Raw genomic sequence first — 18,358 nt, forward strand, 5'->3', positions numbered from 1 at the left:
TATAAATAAATATTCTCTGAAAAAAATTAAAAATCTACTTCACACTTGCTTTTTAATACTTCATTTCATACCCTAGAGTCCTGATTAACTCATCAACTTCTACACTTCCAGCATACGCCATGCCTACATACATCATTCAATATATTTTACTTCAACTATCCTACCAGTTGTCAAAATACTTGTTAGACTAACCTTCTTTGATGCTTTCCTCTCTAGCTTCTGTCCTCTGTCCTTACTCGCACATCCTTCTTATACATATTTGCTGTGGAATCATTCTAGTCTTACATACTCTTGCAATTATCATAGTTCTTCTGCACTTACGCTCATATGTGACATGGAATCATCATTGTCCACATACCTGATGTGTTCCTATATAACCATGTGTGCGATGTAGAACCATCACAGTAAATGACAATGTGTGCATCCTTTCCCAATGTACACATTCCTTTCCCCCTACAATGCTTGATGGTTCTCCCCTTTTTGATGTGTAACTTCGTTGTTTGTGTACTCATATTTCTTCGTGTGTATGCGTAAGTGTGTTTGTGTAGCCTAGATTATTGGAAACTGCGGAAATTAGGAAGGACTTCTGCAATAGAAATAGTTGAATATGGATAGAAGGAAAGATAGATAGGTACTAAAATGGGAAGTAAGAAAGGAAAAAGTAGAAAAAATGGTTGCTAAGATCGAAGAAGTGAAAGAAGATAGCCCCAAAGACAGGAAACCCTTCCCACCCCCCTTCCTCAGGATCCCTACCTCGCTGGTACCTGAGTGAGAAGCCGGTATGGTGTTAATCATCTCCTACAGAATGGACATTCTCACCTTCACTCTTGAGGTCCCTAAAAAAAAATCTTAGCAACCCCTATGGAATGGCAAATGGTGAAGAATCAGTCACACTTGTTTGCGAGGGTCATTTGAAAGGTGCGATGTGTGTTTAGTGTTAGTCATGCTTGTACTTACACTACCCACCCCTTTGAAAATCGATACAAACCCTCCCATCTGTATTACATCTCATAAAAGGGAAAAAAAATTCTGTATTAAGTATCAAATTATGTATCATATTATCACCGTTATTTAATTCAGTGTGTATACGACCTGGGACAACCAGGAGATCCAGGAAAAACCCAGAAATTTTTCCATCCACGAGAAAACCAGGAACAACCCGGGGATTTTTTAGAATTCTGGTAATTTTTCAGTGTTTTAGTTTTCATTTAAATTTTTGTGATTTTGATTGGTAAGAACCAATACTCTAACAAAGGATATTAGTGTATCCCGCTTCTGTAGAATAATACTGCAGCAATGAAACATGAACAAGAGAAGAAAAAAAGAAAATAATACTTAAGTTCCAAAGGAATTGCGTCATATACAACAACAAAACACAGTGCTCATACAAGTGTCTGGTGACAGCAAAGGGTGTTGATGGCTTTAGGAAGACTACACAATGCTTCCTAACAACATATTGCCTACGATGAGTGTGAAGTGACAACTGTGATTTGTTTGAGCAGTTGCAGGCGGACTCTTGTGCATGCACAGTTGAGGAGCGTATGAGTAGTACCTTCTTCCGCTTCTGGCTACAGATGTGTGGCTGGGTGCCACTATCTAGTATTGCCCCGGTTCGGAAATATCGTTAATCCTGGGCTGATGCCCAGAACAGTCATGAATTGTAGTGAGGAGGTGGGGAGTCTCCACGTGACCCGTGTTTACATTTAGTGATTTTGCTGTTTCCTCTTCGTTTACTGCTCTCACATTAAATGAAAACAAAAAGGATTTCTGTGGCCAGGGCTAACAAACGAATTAAAATACGTTCGCATAATTATGGATGGTTAAAATATCTTATTAGTTCCAGGTTTTATTTCCACCTTTTTGACAGAAAGCGTAAATTGCCTTACAGAACAACAAAGTTATTTTTGTCGCTTTTACTGAAGAGATTGGCTCTTGTTAATCTTTTCCACTGAGGCAGTCAATTTATTTGAAACAAAGTGTTTAATTTCAGATTGTTGCCTAGTTTCAACTGTTCACTGCATTCCAAGTGCACATTTTCTATCTTATAGCTCATGTTGCATTATGCCATAATAAAGAAGCAAACATGAGATAATACAGTACTGGTACTCCAAGAAATTTACATCCAAATCTGGACATACGAATGTGGACTTTAAGCCGAATTATGCATTTTAGTATGGTTCATGAAATTCCATTACTCTTGAAGTGTCCTCTGATGTCTTGTTTCTTATATGACATAATGCAAGATCTTTTAATGTTTTACACGAACGAACGTACGGGCTTCCTGCGTCATCATAGCTGCACAATCGCAGTGACGCCTGTTACCTGGTGCCCTCTGGCAACTGCTGAAATGAACCTATTTCTAACACCTCGCGGGAAAGTATTGTGAGTGGTGGTTTGAAAAGCGTTACTTTCAAAGTAAATTTCCTTTTACGCAATATGAACTATGTTCATGAATGTATGATGAATTTCTTAAATCATAGAGGGCTTGACTCATTTAAAAATCAACTCTTTGAGGACGACCATGTAGAAGAATTTCGTGCCCGGAAGATCTGACATTTACGTTGTTATTATAAATTTTACTGGCACATGTGTGTGGTGTATCTTAAAAGTGTAACACGCGCAAAAAAGATCATCATTATATGTGGAAGCTTAGCTTCTCTTGCAGCCTATTAATCTTAAGAGACCAATATTGTGTGTGAAAGCTTTACTTTTCTTGTAATTTAAACTATTAACTTTTCTTATTTGTATGTTCGCGCCACGTAAGAGTGCTCTTGCTATTGGCTGACTACATCACGTGTCCTATGCTGTCATTAGGTGGTGAGATCACGTGACATGAGCTGTGACTGGCTTACAAAAAATGCATCGCAATCTCAATTTCCATGCTTCGATAAGTAACATGTGCTCTTTGATGGAATTCGAATTTATACCTTTGTAACATGAAAATATGCAGCGTACATGTTGCTGCACATCAAAGATCTTACCAAAACGTGTTTTTTCCCTTAGTTTTGTTTTCTAAAGTGCCGGTAAATTCTACATCAGTGTATAAAACCATAAACATTCAAAGGATTGGTAAGTTTTACAGTGCCGAGGAGAAATATACTGTCACTTAACACAGAAAAAGTGTGCTTTCGCCCGGGAGAAAATGTGTTTTCAACTGTGAAATACGGGATTTTCTTTTTCTTGTCCATGTACACACCCTGTTAATTATTAGCATAATATGATATCTTGTGTTAACTTACTATCTTTTTCAGTTTATCAAAATGAATATGCTCCAAAAAGTATAAATTTTAACTTTTACTTGAACGTATTACCTTCAGTATAAAACTAGTAATCTCATGAATTCTGAAATTATTTTAAAAATTACGTGCTAGTTACGGTTGTCCCTATCTACCTAAAAACGTGTGGCAAAATAAGGGTTTACCAGACAGCTTTCAAGGAATTCATTGTTTGAGTCCTTACAGCGACATCTTATATCGATAGAACATACTCCATTAATGACGTTGATTCCATTGAGACCTCTACGCACCGGTTTGCAAGGCAAATTGGAGAAGAGACTACCTTCAAAGAATAGCTTAGGCAAAAACAAGACCTAACCATACATGGATGGTGGGAAAGACTGGCTGGCTAGGCAAAAATAGACCTAACTATATGTGGAGAGCAGGAGAGACTGGCTGGCTAGGCAGATTTAGTCTATCTTACCTCAGGGGTAATGTGCGCACCCATTCCCATCTCGTGCCTAGCAAGTCAAAATAAGTCGGGATAACACGGGATGAGTCATGAAGACAGGCAGAGGCACCCCTGGAATAATTGAGGACGACACTATAAAATTTCCTAGCGGGCACAACTCTCTAACACTGAAGATGACTTAACCCGTTGAGTGCTGCACCGGTGCGTGTGGCTGGCCGTGTCAAGCCTGCCCATGAGGGCCCCCTAATCTGTGTACCTGCACTGGCAGCCACTTCTGTGGGCTACTGTGTGTGCCTGAGCTCTCCACTCGGACATCCTCGCCCTGGCCTGAGTATTTCTGGAACCGCGGAGGTCGTGACAGTCTTGCCATTTGTGTGATCACTGACATTACAAATAAACGCAGGATATCGGGATTCTTATTCCATAGCTTTGAATCTGGAGATGAATTGCTCGACAGACCTAATGTACACTGAAACTGCTTACGCTGCTAACATGTAACTCCTCATCAAAGGCTTTCTTTCATTTGCAATTAGTTCTTGAGAACTGTCATAAGGTCTCAGTATACTTCTGTGCTTTATTTGGCATACTGATACTTAATTATCAGATTTTTGTACACAACTTACAATGTAAATGCTGTAGAATCCGTAATGACCAAACGTTGATATTCTTCTGTACTAGTGCATTAATTCGCCCGCAAACAACCGTCAAGGGAAGTGTCTGGATGCCGAGACACACTTTTGAAGCTAATCACAATATTTTGAGAGCATTAACCCAATAAATTATACGTAGGAAACTTCAGTATCAAAAATTCAATTCTGAATTCTTTTTGTATTGGATGCAATTGTTATTGTACAGTAGAAATAAACAATGATTTATATCTTTTGTTTAAGAATTAGATAAGGAAATACTCAAGTTTCTAAACTACCTAATTAAATGTCACTTTTAATTCCTAGTGACCTTTTGCGCTTCAGAAACAGGCGAGTGTGTGCAACTGACCAATGTGTGCCAAGACGCCCTTTCCAATTGTAGGCCTAGAATTTTTTCACAAATCCAGTGTCCTGGAAAAATAGGACAGCAATCCGTTACTGAATATTACTAGAAAATTGTAGCCCGAGTTGCGATAAAAGATATTTATTTAAGCGGTGACTAGTTTTGGGCGAAGCCTATTTTCAAACCACCATTTCAAAAAGTAATGTGACAAACACATTATAGCTCTTAATAAAGCCATAGAATATCAATAGCTATACATCTTCTATGGTTTTATTAACAGCTATAATGTGGCTGTCACAGTCTTTGTTTTACATGGTGGTTTGAAAATGGGATTCACTCGAAACTAGTTGCTGCTTAAATAAATATCTTTTACCACAACACAGGCTACAATTTTGTAGTAATAATAATGCTAGAATTTCTTGTTTAATTAATGATATTTGCACAAAGTTTAAGGTTTAACTTCTACCAAGAAGTTATGGAAGAATCAATAAATTTGTAGTAAGTTTTTATTTTTGCACCTTCTGCATGAACATTTGAAGCATCCAGTCTGTTTTTGTCATCACAGACTGGATGTTTCACATGTTCGTACATAAGGTGTTTGTCAGCAAAGTATTTCATCTGGACAGGCTCTTCAAGCTCAGATAATTCGCTGACCCCCCCCCCCCCCTCCCCCCCTCTCTCTCTCTCCCCTTTTTTTCCGCAGTTATATTTCCCATCCTTCTTTCTCATCCGGGCTTTGGACCGGCAATGCTGAAGTTAAAAGGTGCATGTTTGTATTGAGCCCAGCTTGCAGCCTGTGACAATATGCCCAACACTTTTTAGTAGGTTTTGAAATAATGATCACATTTGGATGTATCTGGATCACTGTAGAACTTCTGGAGTGCTTTTTGCAATGATTTTTCAAACACAGCAATATCTCTCACCTGCATTAATGTCTTGACAAGCTTGTAAACGACCGTTTTCTTGTCCTTATCAAGAACTTTACTGTTAATGTTGTTCCTCCATGCTCTATCCACATGCCAGGTGCAGTAAAGTCTCTTTTTAAGAGGCCCCATTGCTCTGTTCCAAGCAATACTGTAGGATTCTGCCAGATCTGACATGCATATCTTGGGATAAATCAGCCCAACCTGAGTCTTTATATAGTTGAAAAATATATTTAACACATCACTGTTATTTGTGTTGGAAATGAGGAAGGCGCATAGAAAACCTTGCCTATCATCCAGTACTGGTATCGTGCTAAGTTCTAAATCATAGCCATTTAGACCATGAGTCCCATCAACAGAAATATAGTCATTTCCATATTTAGACAATAATTCACCTTGTGCAGTGTTCATTATCACTAACATAAAATCCTCTCTTCTCAATTCCGTGTAATGGTCAGCAATAATTTCTTGTGGCTTATAAAATAACAGACACGGATCATCACTTTCCTTCAGTTTTTGTGCCCATGCTTCGACACTGATGGCATCATTTTGATTTCTGACTGACTTTGAGGCCAAATTATAAGAAGCTGCAATGTTGTGCAAGTCCTGCATAGTTGTGAGATGTACTCTCTCCAAATCTGAATCTTGCGCAGTTACTCAAATTTTGCCTAGAACAACAGGAAAGGGAATTCCTACAGCAATGTCTGCAGCTAAGGTCTTACGTTCTTGTGGTGTCAGATTCAAATGACTTAAGTCTAGATCGTGCCCAACATAAGTGCACACAAAATTAACAAGGCACTTTCATTCCTTATAGAAGACTTTCATCTCTGCAGGGCACTTTGCATCAATTTTGTTACTACCTACCATTTTTAAGTGTCTCATCCCTTCACCTTTGGAAACAAACTGACCTGAACGATGGCAAATATACTTACAGGTTGAGTAATCATCACCAAACTTATTGCCATGTTGTTTCATGAATTTGAATTGTGTAGAGTGTTCAATTTCTACTTTCCACTTCAAAAATACAATTTAACTAGAGAACTCCAGATCTTCAGATTTCACATATATTTGATGGGCGGTTTGGAAATGTTCAATCCCACACTTTTTTGACTCAGCTTCAAATGTGCACATCATACATTTCAACCTCTTCTGCTGTTTCATTATGCCATGAATGTCTTGTTGGCGTTTCAAACTTCTTTTCCAAGTAAAACTCTTGTCGCATATGTAGCACTCATAGGAACATGAAGGTTTATTACTTGTAACATGAGGTACGACTTCGTACAGCTGCTGTGGGTGCGCTATGGAAATATGCCGCCTCAGGCTCCTCAGATAACAGAATTCGTTTCCACAAAATTCACACTTAAAACTATTCATTTTAAATGTTTTAATCACACAAACTGCTTATAAGTACTAACAGCACAACACTGCTAATATGAACAATCACGGTAAAACACAAAAAATGATGAACAAAAACACATGAACTGCAAAAGGTGGGGAACAAGCAAATTCTCACTCTACACAAAGCGAAGAACAAACGCTCACACTGCAAGAAACGGCGAACACGCTGTGAGAAAGGGCGAATAAACAAATGTTCACTTTGCAAATCACTACAAACGCTGTGAAGGCAAATGCAAACACTGAGAAACACTGCGAATAAGCAAATGCAGCAGACTCACTAACAAAGAAGCCGGACCATGTGGGCGATGACCAAAGATCATATTGATGCGCTCTTGGTTGGTGTGGAGGGGGGTAAATGGACGGGGCTTGTGCAAATGTCTGGGGCTGTCGCTAACGTTTACTTACAGCAAAATGTGTCAAAGGCTTTAGGAAGATTATGCAATTCTACATAACAACAAATTGCCTCCGATGAGAGTGAAGTCACAACTGTTTACATTAGATTCGTTCTAGCAGTTATGAGCGGGCTCCTGCGCATACACAGTTAAGTCGCATTTGAGCAGTAGATTCTCCCGCTCTGGCTACAGGAATATGGTTATTGGCTGTGCAAGCAGTCGCAGCAAGCAGCTAGATGCTACTGGGAAAAGGGGGCGCCAAATTCATATTCTTGAGGGGGAAAAAAGCGCCTAGCATCCAGCGCACGTTTGTCTATCGGTTATTCATATGATTTTCAAACGTTTCCCTGTTGCTTTTTGAACACAATTTAAGTTGATTTCTGAATGATTCATAAGTTGATTTTTGAAAGTGTGTATAGTGTACGTGATGTCTCTGTCAGGAGAATCCTCATCGCAACTTTCCGCAGGCAAAAGGTAACGGGGCTATACGAGCTGAGTGGAGTAAAGCTGAACGGATGAATGCCAATCTGTGTCTGATTATGTGGGTGATTGGGTTTGCGAATGATCAGCGTTGTTATAATTACTAGTGAAGTCCATGGATTTAGACTACCAGAATGGGAATAAACGACTGACAGGAATAACAGGTGAGAAAGATTACGTACTATCTTCTCGGTGTACCCAAGAAAATGAAATTTTGACAAAAAAATTTTGGCCAGATGGCTACATTAAAAAGGACCAGTTGTAAAGTCGCCGGCTTGCAGCCGCCTAAGTTCTATTCTGGAAGTAACGCGGAGAATGTGTTGTACGGACATGTAATAACACCTAACCAAAAAACCATCACGGGATAACTGAACCTGTGATTCTGGCAGGGTTAGTGAAATTAATCACAGGACAAATTTTGACAGTGGCAGGAATAGCTGTAGAATTGGTGATGACAAGATTGTTTATTAGAATGAGGAAGGAGAAGGAATGGGGACATCTCACAAATTATGGAAGAATAAGATGATTCCAAATTTATAGAAAAATGTCTTAATACTACATTTCGATCTCGTGCTTGAGAAGCTGGTGCGTGTGAATGAAATGTGAAACTATTTCCTAACATAAAGCTTTTTGCTTGTAGTAGGCCTAATAGGCATTTGATATTGGCACTTCATGAATTATATTCTGTCGTGTTATAAAAATGGCCATTTGTGCCAAAACAGTCTCGTTTATTTGGTGTCTTACAAAAGTGCTCCAATATTAGAAAGGCCTATTGTGTTTTATCTAGCAGACAGTGAAAAAAATAGACGTAATGAGATCGAGGAACACCAGTCTTGGGTATTATTTGTGTTAACAGCTTTTCCAGTCTTAGATAACGACATTTCGGTTTTTCATGTAGCGAAACGTTTGACGAACTCTGATGAGGTAATAGATTCTTTCGGAAAAAGGAAAGCACACCATGTAAAGCTGTAGCAAGATGAGTAATTCTATGTCACACAAAACAGCAAGTTATTAGCTAATAGGCAATAAAGAGTGCAAATTTTCTGAAGCGTTCATGTTCTCCCAATTACAAATAATCTCATACGCTATTTATTGCGAGATTTTTTTTAAAAAAAGAAGGGGGGGGGGGGGGGGGCAGGATGTCAAACCAGCCGACTGGGAGCAGGATAGGCACCACAGGGCATTTCAATTTTCCCCGGACTGAATATAGTTTTATGGCATCCATTACAAAATATACACGTTTCAATTCCACAGAGCGAAATACAGTGACGTGTGCGATAGAAGAATGCTTTATGAAGAGACGTGGAATTGCACTTTGGCACACTTACGACCAAATAATGTATTTTACATTTCCTCTAACACATATGTTTTATGTTTTAGACTTTTCAGAAAGATGTGCGCTACAAGATTAACATATTTTTGAAAATTCGTTTTTTTTTTCTTTTTTTTATATAGTATTGAACTGGTTTGCAAATATCGTAGATCCGAGGCTGATGTGCAGAGCAGTCTGAGTTATAGTGGGTAGTCTCCACGTGACCCGTGTTTACATTTAGCGATTTTGCTGTTTCTCCTTCGTTTACTCTTATGTCAAATGAAAACAAAATGATATCTGTGGCCGGGAGCTGTCAAGTGAATTAAAATAGATTGACATAATTACGGAAGGCTAAAATATGTCATTAGTTTCAGATTTTATTTTATTTCCAGCTTTCTGACTGTCAAGCATTAATCGCCTTGCAGAACAATGAAGCTATCTTTGTCTGTTTGCTAAAGACATTTGACTTTTATTAACCTTTTCCGCAGAGGCAGTCAATGTACTTAAACGAAATGTTTAATTCCACAGTACTGGCTAATTTCAACTGTTCGTTGCATTTCAAGTGCATGTTTTCATGTTCTAGCACGTATGTCATTATGCCATAATAAAGAACCAAATATGATACAATACAGTAATGGTGCTCCAAGAAAATTTACATTGCAAAAACCACACTGAAAAGCTTAATATCAGGTCGAGGTCTACTTTATTGTGAATCTGGACATACGAATGTGGTCATCAGCTAGTGTTCATGCAGTAGCGTTCTCGCTTCCCGCTCCCCGGTTCACGAGTTCGATTCGCGGTGGGGTCAGGGATTTTCTCTGCCTCGTGATGACTGGGTGTTCTGTGATGTCCTTAGGTTAGTTAGGTTTAAGTAGTTCTAAGTTCTAGGGGACTGATGACCATAGATGTTAGGTCCCATAGTGCTCAGAACCATTTGATCCATCATACAAATGTGCACATTAAGTATGCACTTTAAATGTGCACATTTTAGTATGGTTCACAAAATTCCGATGCTCTTGGACTATCCTCTGATACCTTGTTTTTTTTTTTTTTTTTTTTTATGACATAATGTAGGAACTTTTAATGTTTTACACGTATGTACATATGGGCTTCCTGCGTCATGGTAGCTGCACAAGCACGGTGTCGCCTGTTGTCTGCGCTCTCTGGCAACTGCTGAGATGAACCTATTTCTCACAGGGCACAGGAAAATATTGCGAATGGTGGTTTGAAAAGCATTACTTTCAAAGTAAATATCCTTTTACGTAAGTTGAACTATGTGCGAGAATGTACCATTAATTTCTTAAATCACAGAGTGTTTGACTCTCATTTAAAAATCAGCTCTTTGATGACGAGCTATGTAGAGGAATTTTGAACCCTGAAGATCAGACATTTATGTTGTTATTAAAAATTTTGCTGCCACTTTTGTTTGATATGTCTTAAAGTGTAACATGCACAAAAAAGATCAACATTATATGCGAAATCTTACCTTCTCTTGCACCTTATTTGCCTTAGAGACCAATATTATATGTGAAAGCTGTGCTTTTCTTGTAGCAACACTATGTCAATTAATTTAAACTATTAACTTTCCCTGTTTGTGTGTTCATGCTACGTAACAGTGATGTTGCTGTTGGCTGATTACATCACGTGTCCTACGCTCTGAATATCCGCCGTCATTGGCTGCCAAGATCACTGACTTACAGAAACGCATCGCAATCTCCATTCAATGATTCGGAAAGTAAATGCGGTGTTGATTCGGAGAGTAAATGCGGTGTTTGGTGGAATTCCAATGTATACATTCGTAATAAGAAAATCCGCAACGTACATGTTGCTGTACATAAAAGATATTTCCAAAACATGTCTTTTTCTCTAAGTTTCATTTTCTGAAGTGCTGGGAAATGCTACGCCCATGTATAAAACCATAACCATTCAAAGAATTGATAAGGGAATATATACTGTCATGTAACAAGGAAAAAGCGTGTTTTCACCTGGGATAAAGTATATTTTTAACCGGGAAATCCGGAAATTTTTCTTCCTTGTCCACATATACAGCCTGTGTTAGCAAATTGTCCACAGTTTCTGCATAGTTGTCTGCTCTGTGGTTTCCAAGAAAGTTGTACACGACAAGCACAAATGCATCCCAAGCTGCTGTTTCTAATTCTGTGAACTCCAACTTGAATTGTGGATCTCGAATCAACTTTTGCTTTTTTGGTCCAATGAAGGCTCCTGCTTTCAATTTTGCATTAGTTTTCATCTTACAATTGAGCTTTGAAGCTACAGCACTGGAAACTAAAATTGCTGCGAATTTATGTTGTGTATTAGGTTTGTATCGATCACCTTCTTTGAACAGCTGGAAGATATAATCCAGCACCTCTCAAAAACATATGCTCATTTGATCATTATAGGAGATCTGAACATAGACACAAGTAAAAATACAGTCAATACTAAGACCCTACTGGACTTATTGAGCATATACAATCTAAAAATAAAAACAGATAAACCAACCAGAGTAACAAAGCATAGTGAAACTATAATTGATCACGTAATAACAAATATTCCTACATGCTGTTGTGACACACAGGTAATAAACTCATCAGCAGACCATTTTGCAATCATGATAGACATAAACATAAAGACTAGTGATTCAGCGCAGAAGATATGGGAGATGATAAGACAGAACTACCCACATTACATAAGTCTGCTAAAAAAGATTTTAGAGGCAGAAAACTGGGAAACAATATATGCAGCTAAAGATGCAAACACCAAATGGAACCAGTTTTTTTCTTTATTCAATTATTACTATGATGTTACATGTCCTGTTAGTAAAAGGCTTGTCAAAAAGCAACAACAACAACAAAAAACTGGGTGACTGGAGAAGTAATCCATGCCAGAAATAATCTGAGAGTGTATTATGGACCTCTCAAAAAAAAAACTGAGGCCTACAACACACAGTATAAAATAAAGAGTACTGTAGTTTTATCAGAGAAACTAAAGCATCATTCATCAGGATGTCTGTAGATAAGGGAAAGAACTACTCAAAAAGTTTATGGTCTTTCTTTAATGAAGAGAGAGGAAAAGTAACAAATCGGGCAGAGGACATCTGCCCACTGATAAGTGGGAAAAGCAATGCAAACCCTCTAGAAATAGCCAATACTTTTAACAGATATTATATTACTGTAGCAGACAAATTAATAAGACAAAATAAAACAAATGCAGTAAGTAAATTGTTAAACCCCCTCACATACAAATCATACTATGGTTTTCATACCAACAACAGATACAGAAGTGTCAAACCTAATAAAACAACTTAAAATTAAACATTCATCTGGCTTGGATGGTGTCATGTCACATCTCATAAAGGAATGCAGAGAATGTATATTAAAACCATTGACACACATGCTGAATGCTGCGATAGAAGAAGGTATATTTACAGATTCACTGAAAGGAAGTAAAGTGAAGCCAATATTTAAGAAAGGGAACAGGGATGAATCAGGAAATTACTGGCCAATATCATTGATCTCAACATTTTCTAAAATCTATGAAATGATAATAAAGAATAGAATTGTAAGTTTTATAACAAAGTACAGTATAGTGCATTCATCACAACATGGTTTCAGAAAAGGGAAGTCAACAAAAACAGCATCGACAGATATAATTGAGCACATTCTTAATTTACTTGACAGGCAACAAAAGACTTGTGGGATTTTTATGGACCTATCTAAGGCATTTGATTGTGTGAACAACTCAAAATTAATGATGAAATTATATCAGTATGGAATTAGAGGAAAATGCTATGACATACATTACAAATAGGAAACAATGCACACAAATCAGACATACTAGTGGGGGAAATATAGCAAACTACACATCAGAAACTATTTATACTCTACGTAAATTACTTCCCTAGCTATATAAATCAGAAACTTATAATGTATGCTGATGACACAACAATCATTTGCACAGCTGACACAAAGGAGGAGCTTGAGAAGAAAGCACTCCTGAATATCGAAAATGCAAATAAATATTTAACACAAAACAACCTGTTTATGAATCAGTCTAAAACAATGAATGAAGTATTTCAGACCAAGCATAGTGAAAATTATAATATAAATGTTAATATAAATAGAAAGACTATTAAAGAAGTAACCAGCACAAACTTTCTGGGAACTATAATAGACAAACATTTGGCATGGGGGGAGCACATAGATGCACTGGGTAAAAAGATAAACAAACAGATCTTCATCGTGCATAAAACAGCAAAGACTGTGGATGATAAAGTCCTCAGATCAGTGTATTATGGGCTTGTCTTCCCCCATTTGTCTTATTCAGTTCATATATGGGGAAGTGCACAAGCTGACTACTTAAAAAGAATATTCACAATTCAGAAAAGGGCAGTGAGGTGCATTGCAAAAATACCACCAAGACAGACCTGTAGGCTAGCTTTTGTACTCAATAATATTATGACAGTATATTCACTGTACATATACCAAAGCATAATGGTAGTAAGGTCAAGCGATAAACACCTCCTAAATAAAGATGTACGCAAACACGGCACAAGAGGAAATGACAAACGGAAATCTAAAACTGTCTATGACTGCCCCTGAAGAAGCAGGCAAAATCATTAAAAAAGAAACAGACCTAAAATGTTTTAAAAATCACTTGAAACTATATCTCACAGAGAAATGTATATACAGTTTGAGTGAATACTAAGATGGTGTTTAAATATGTTATATCATTACTGAAATGTACCTTTAAAAATTATCATTTCTGTATGTTGTTTGGATTTGTGCGTATGTATAATGTGAAACATGTAATACCTTTGTATGCTTATAGACTATTTTTGTTTAATTATTTGTTTATTTATATATAACCAAACTGGGTTTGATGTTAATAGCCTATTGTATGACACACCCAATACTGTCAGCTGGAGTCCATGGGCAAAGAATAAATAAATAAATCTTTCCAAACTTTCCTTTTAGGTAATGAGAATCATGATTTGTTTTATCCGTCGCTGCAACTAACTGTTTCACAAAACCCAGTTTGATATGGAGTGCAGGAAGGTAAATCTTATTAATATCCACAAGAGGCCATCTGACTACTGGTAAATTTCTGGGTGCTCCATTTTTCACTATGTAATGATTCTTGTCATCGTGACTATTCGACAGACAAAGAAAGCAAGTGAGCTTTGTATACCCAGTCTGCCTTCTTGACAGAAGGGCTACAACCTTCAAATCACTGCAAGTATTCCAGTTATGCTCAGAGTACTTTACCAGCATCAAGAGAGTGTTAACTGTTTCATAGGTTTCATTCATTCCTATTGCACGAGTGATAGGAATTGATGGTTTGTGGTTTACATTGTGTAGTAGTTCAGCTTTGAGACTGCTCAAGCTAGAGTCACCAGAAGTCTCCAGTCCTCCACTGTGTATTTGTTATCTAGTTCTTTTACGAGTCCTGTCACGTCACATCACATCACAACACCATGTTCGACATGCTGTGAATTTCATGTGACAATCTCGAGAATGCGTAACTGTACATCTCTTCACTCCTTTAGTCTGGAACCCAACAGTTCCATAGCTCCGGCATCACTATCATTACCTTCAGTATCACTTTCTTTGATTTTCCTTGCATCGAATGGAGGAGGAATTGGTACTGGGTAATCTGTTCCATTAGCCACAGGCTTCAGAGCAGACTGACAATCTGTGTACACGATTTTTGACTTGTTCTTCCTGCTGTACCCGGATATGAGGGTGGTCAGGCAGAAATAGTAGTCCGAGTGGTGATCTTTCTGCTCCTACGAATTTGTGGGAAAAGTAAAAGGCATTCGATTTCGCTTACGATTTAACGACTGGGTTAAGCAGTAGTAGTAGACGTTGCAACAGAAATGAGGAGTCCTGGATTTTGTTTGATCTCAGATTTCACGTAAATGTGCTGCAGATATAGCAAAATCAGTCCAGACAATTACACAACTCAACCTATTCATCTTTCATTTACTAAATCATGAGATACCAAATTCTCTTATACAAAATCACTTAAATGCATGTTACTGTGGCTGTTGATTAACAAAACAGAGAACCACACTAGCACAAACTACTCTCTAGTCACCTCCAAATCAGACTGATGGACGAATGGGAGAAATTACACGGGAACTAATTTTATAAAATGTTGGAACCCGCCTAAATGCTGTAACTCACGGACAAGTTAGAACTTGTCGTGGACTAATTAGAACTTGTCGGAGTCTGCCTATTTGTTAGCACTACTGCACACTTATCTTTCCACAGACGCATAAAGCAGAGCAACCTGGAGAATACACATTCACACAATCGTACACCAAACACGGCTCGTTGATGCAGCTACATATTAATCTGTGTACAGGCTTTCACCTATGACTTTAAATCCACACGCCCTACATCATCTCTGATTGCAAAATCAAAATCAGCACTCTCTCTTACTTGTGTTATTTTCACCCAGTAGCAAATTCATTGTTGCTTAGTGCTGTGAACTGTTCTTCTGGGTACATATCTATCCAGTGCACTGTCTGCTGTTCTTTTAAACTTGAGCCAGGTTTCCTCTACTTGCTCCTGCCCTGTGCTGAAAGTTTTGAAATTTCTCATTGAGATATGACACTATTGACTTTTTATCTATTTTACAGAACATATATATCTTTTTGCTTGTTTTAATTGTCCTTTGCACTTTGGTAATCAGCGTAGCCACAGCCGTGTCATGGTCACTGATAGCAGTGTTGGTGTGGACATCCTCAAAGAGGTCAGGTCTATTTGTTGCCATTAGATCCAATGTATTTCCGTCGTGAGTGAGGTTCCTCACCATCTATTCTAAGTAGGTTTCAGAGAAGGCATTTTGTAAAGTTTCACAGGATGTCTTCTCGCATTTACCACTAATTAAACTGTAATTTTCCCAATTAATTGTTGGATGATTAAAGGCTCCACTGATGATTACAGTATTATTGGGTAACTTAGGTACAAGTGAACTGATGTTTTCTCCATTACTTCATGAGACATGTCTCGTGGGCAGTAGAATGATCTAATTATCATTTTATGCCCACCCCTGCCCAAGCAATTTCACATGCATCTTCAGTTTCTGTCTCGATCCATTTGAGTTACTTGTCTACTGTGGCAAATACAGCACCTCCATTTCCCATTTGCCTATCCTTTCAATATACGCTTAAATTTTCTGCACAAATCTCACTACTATCAATTTCAGGTTTCAGTCGGCTTTCTGTACCTAGTATTATGGGAGCTTCACTGCTTTTCATGACCACTTCAAATTCTGGTACTGTCTTGTGAATGAATGCTGTCTATTGTGATTTACCATTAGGATTGTAAAACTCAACTGTGGGAGTCATTTCTTTCAGTCTTACACTGATACTTCTGGATTTCCCACAGCTGTGTTATCTGGGTTGGATGGAGAGTTGCCTAATCTAAGAACCCTTGTGTGCACTCCACACACAGTCAGCTACCAGAGTAGCAGCCTCCGATGTGTAGTGTGCACCTGACCTATTTAAGGGGACCCTACAGTTCACAGCCTTATGCCACAAGTCCAGGAAGTGGCAGCCTGACTTGTCGTACTACATTCAAAGTCTGTGGTTCAGTCCTTCCACTCAAATCAGAACTGAAGGGCCACAATCAAATCTGGAGACAATATTGTGAATTGTGAATTTCTTTGAAACTCCACGTGCAAGGCTGGTCTTCTCAACCTTCCCTGTCAGTCGCTGCAGTGACCCGACAATGACCTCGAAAGCCAGACGACAGGCATCATTTGTTCCAATGTATGCCACAATCTGCAGTTGGTTGAACCCTGTTAACTCAATGGCTGCTACAATAGCCTCTTCAAATTTTGATAAATATGTAAAAAAAAGTAAAAAAAAGCAGATATCACCCAACAGCACTTTAACTACAATTTTCAGCACACTATGTAAGATTGTTGCCTCCTAAATGTAAGTAGCGGCCAGCAGTGTTGTCATAGTTTTATAGTTTTTCTGGAGTGAATTTTGCTTTTGTTTTTTTTGCAGTTTGCGCTAAACACAGCAGTGAAGTATGAGGCAGAGGAGTGGGGCCGGGACTCGGACAGTGGGATTGTCGAGGAGTGCCCGTCTGAGGTAAGGCTGGGGTATTCCCACTTCTGTCACAAACACTGTCTGCAGTCCTGCATTTCATTACACAGCAGGCCGAATGCCAGACCTCTGTTCACTCGGAAATGGAGCTGATGCATACATCTTGTCCTACAGCTGTTCTCTCGAAACCGATGTGAAATGCATGCCAGGGGATACTCGACTGAATATTACATTTTTTTCCCATTCTGTTTGGGTATGAAGTGCGGAAAGACTGATTGCTTAAGTGCCTGTTTGCACATAGCAGTTAATCTAATCTCATCTTCACTGTCCCAACAGGAGTAAGACGTGTTGGGCTGCAGTACGTTCATACAGCTGCCGTTAATGCTAGTCCTCAAAACTTTGTAAATAGGTTTTCAAGACATAATCGGTGTCTCATCCTTCATTTTCCATTATATCTGTGATGCTATCCCTTGGGCAAACAAACTTGTGCCCGTTCATGCTGCCAATGAGCATACGTGACCATTTCATTTTGTATCCCCACAAAGTTACGCTGAGTTATTTACCGATTCCAGTTACAATTGTCCCGTCGTAGCAAGATCGGCTGCTTAAAAACCTTTCGGTATTTACTAAGATTAGTCCTGTCTCATCTTTATGTATCCTATGGAAGTGATACGTAGAGGGCTGAAGTATATTAGTAGATTCTTCACTTGGTGTTGTCTCTTGAAACTCTGTAAGAACACATTTGATGGATAATCAGTGTATTGCGAAGTGCTTGCCTATTCAGATTTTTCAGCTTTTCTGTGATGCTCTCCCAACTGTGACTGTTCCTGGTGCCCTTCTTCCTCCCGTTTGGTGCAGGTCCCACACACTCGAGCAGTATTCTAAAATGGAGCAAATAAGTGATTTGTAAGTTGCCTCCTTTACACACTGACTGCGTTTCTCTAGTACTCTGCCAATGAATCAGTCTGCCACCTGGCTCATCTACAACTGAGCCTGTACAGTTGTTTCATTTTTTATGCCTACAAATGATAACATGCAGGTAATTGTATGAATTACATGATAAATCAGTCAAATATAAGGCCATAAATTCAACTAAATACCTAGGAATTAC

General features: G+C 38.4%; 1 protein-coding gene across 1 annotated transcript in view; it reads left to right on the forward strand.

The window, feature by feature from the left end:
* The window catches only part of LOC124798078, a 362,131-nt gene that overhangs the window by 97,844 nt on the left and 245,929 nt on the right, over positions 1-18,358 (forward strand). Inside the window, exon 5 of the mRNA XM_047261317.1 lies at positions 17,206-17,292. Within this exon, the coding sequence (XP_047117273.1) occupies positions 17,206-17,292 (87 nt within the window). The remainder of the gene's footprint in view (positions 1-17,205; positions 17,293-18,358) is intronic.

Source organism: Schistocerca piceifrons, chromosome 5 (assembly GCF_021461385.2).
Source record: "Schistocerca piceifrons isolate TAMUIC-IGC-003096 chromosome 5, iqSchPice1.1, whole genome shotgun sequence".
Lineage (NCBI taxonomy): Eukaryota > Metazoa > Arthropoda > Insecta > Orthoptera > Acrididae > Schistocerca > Schistocerca piceifrons.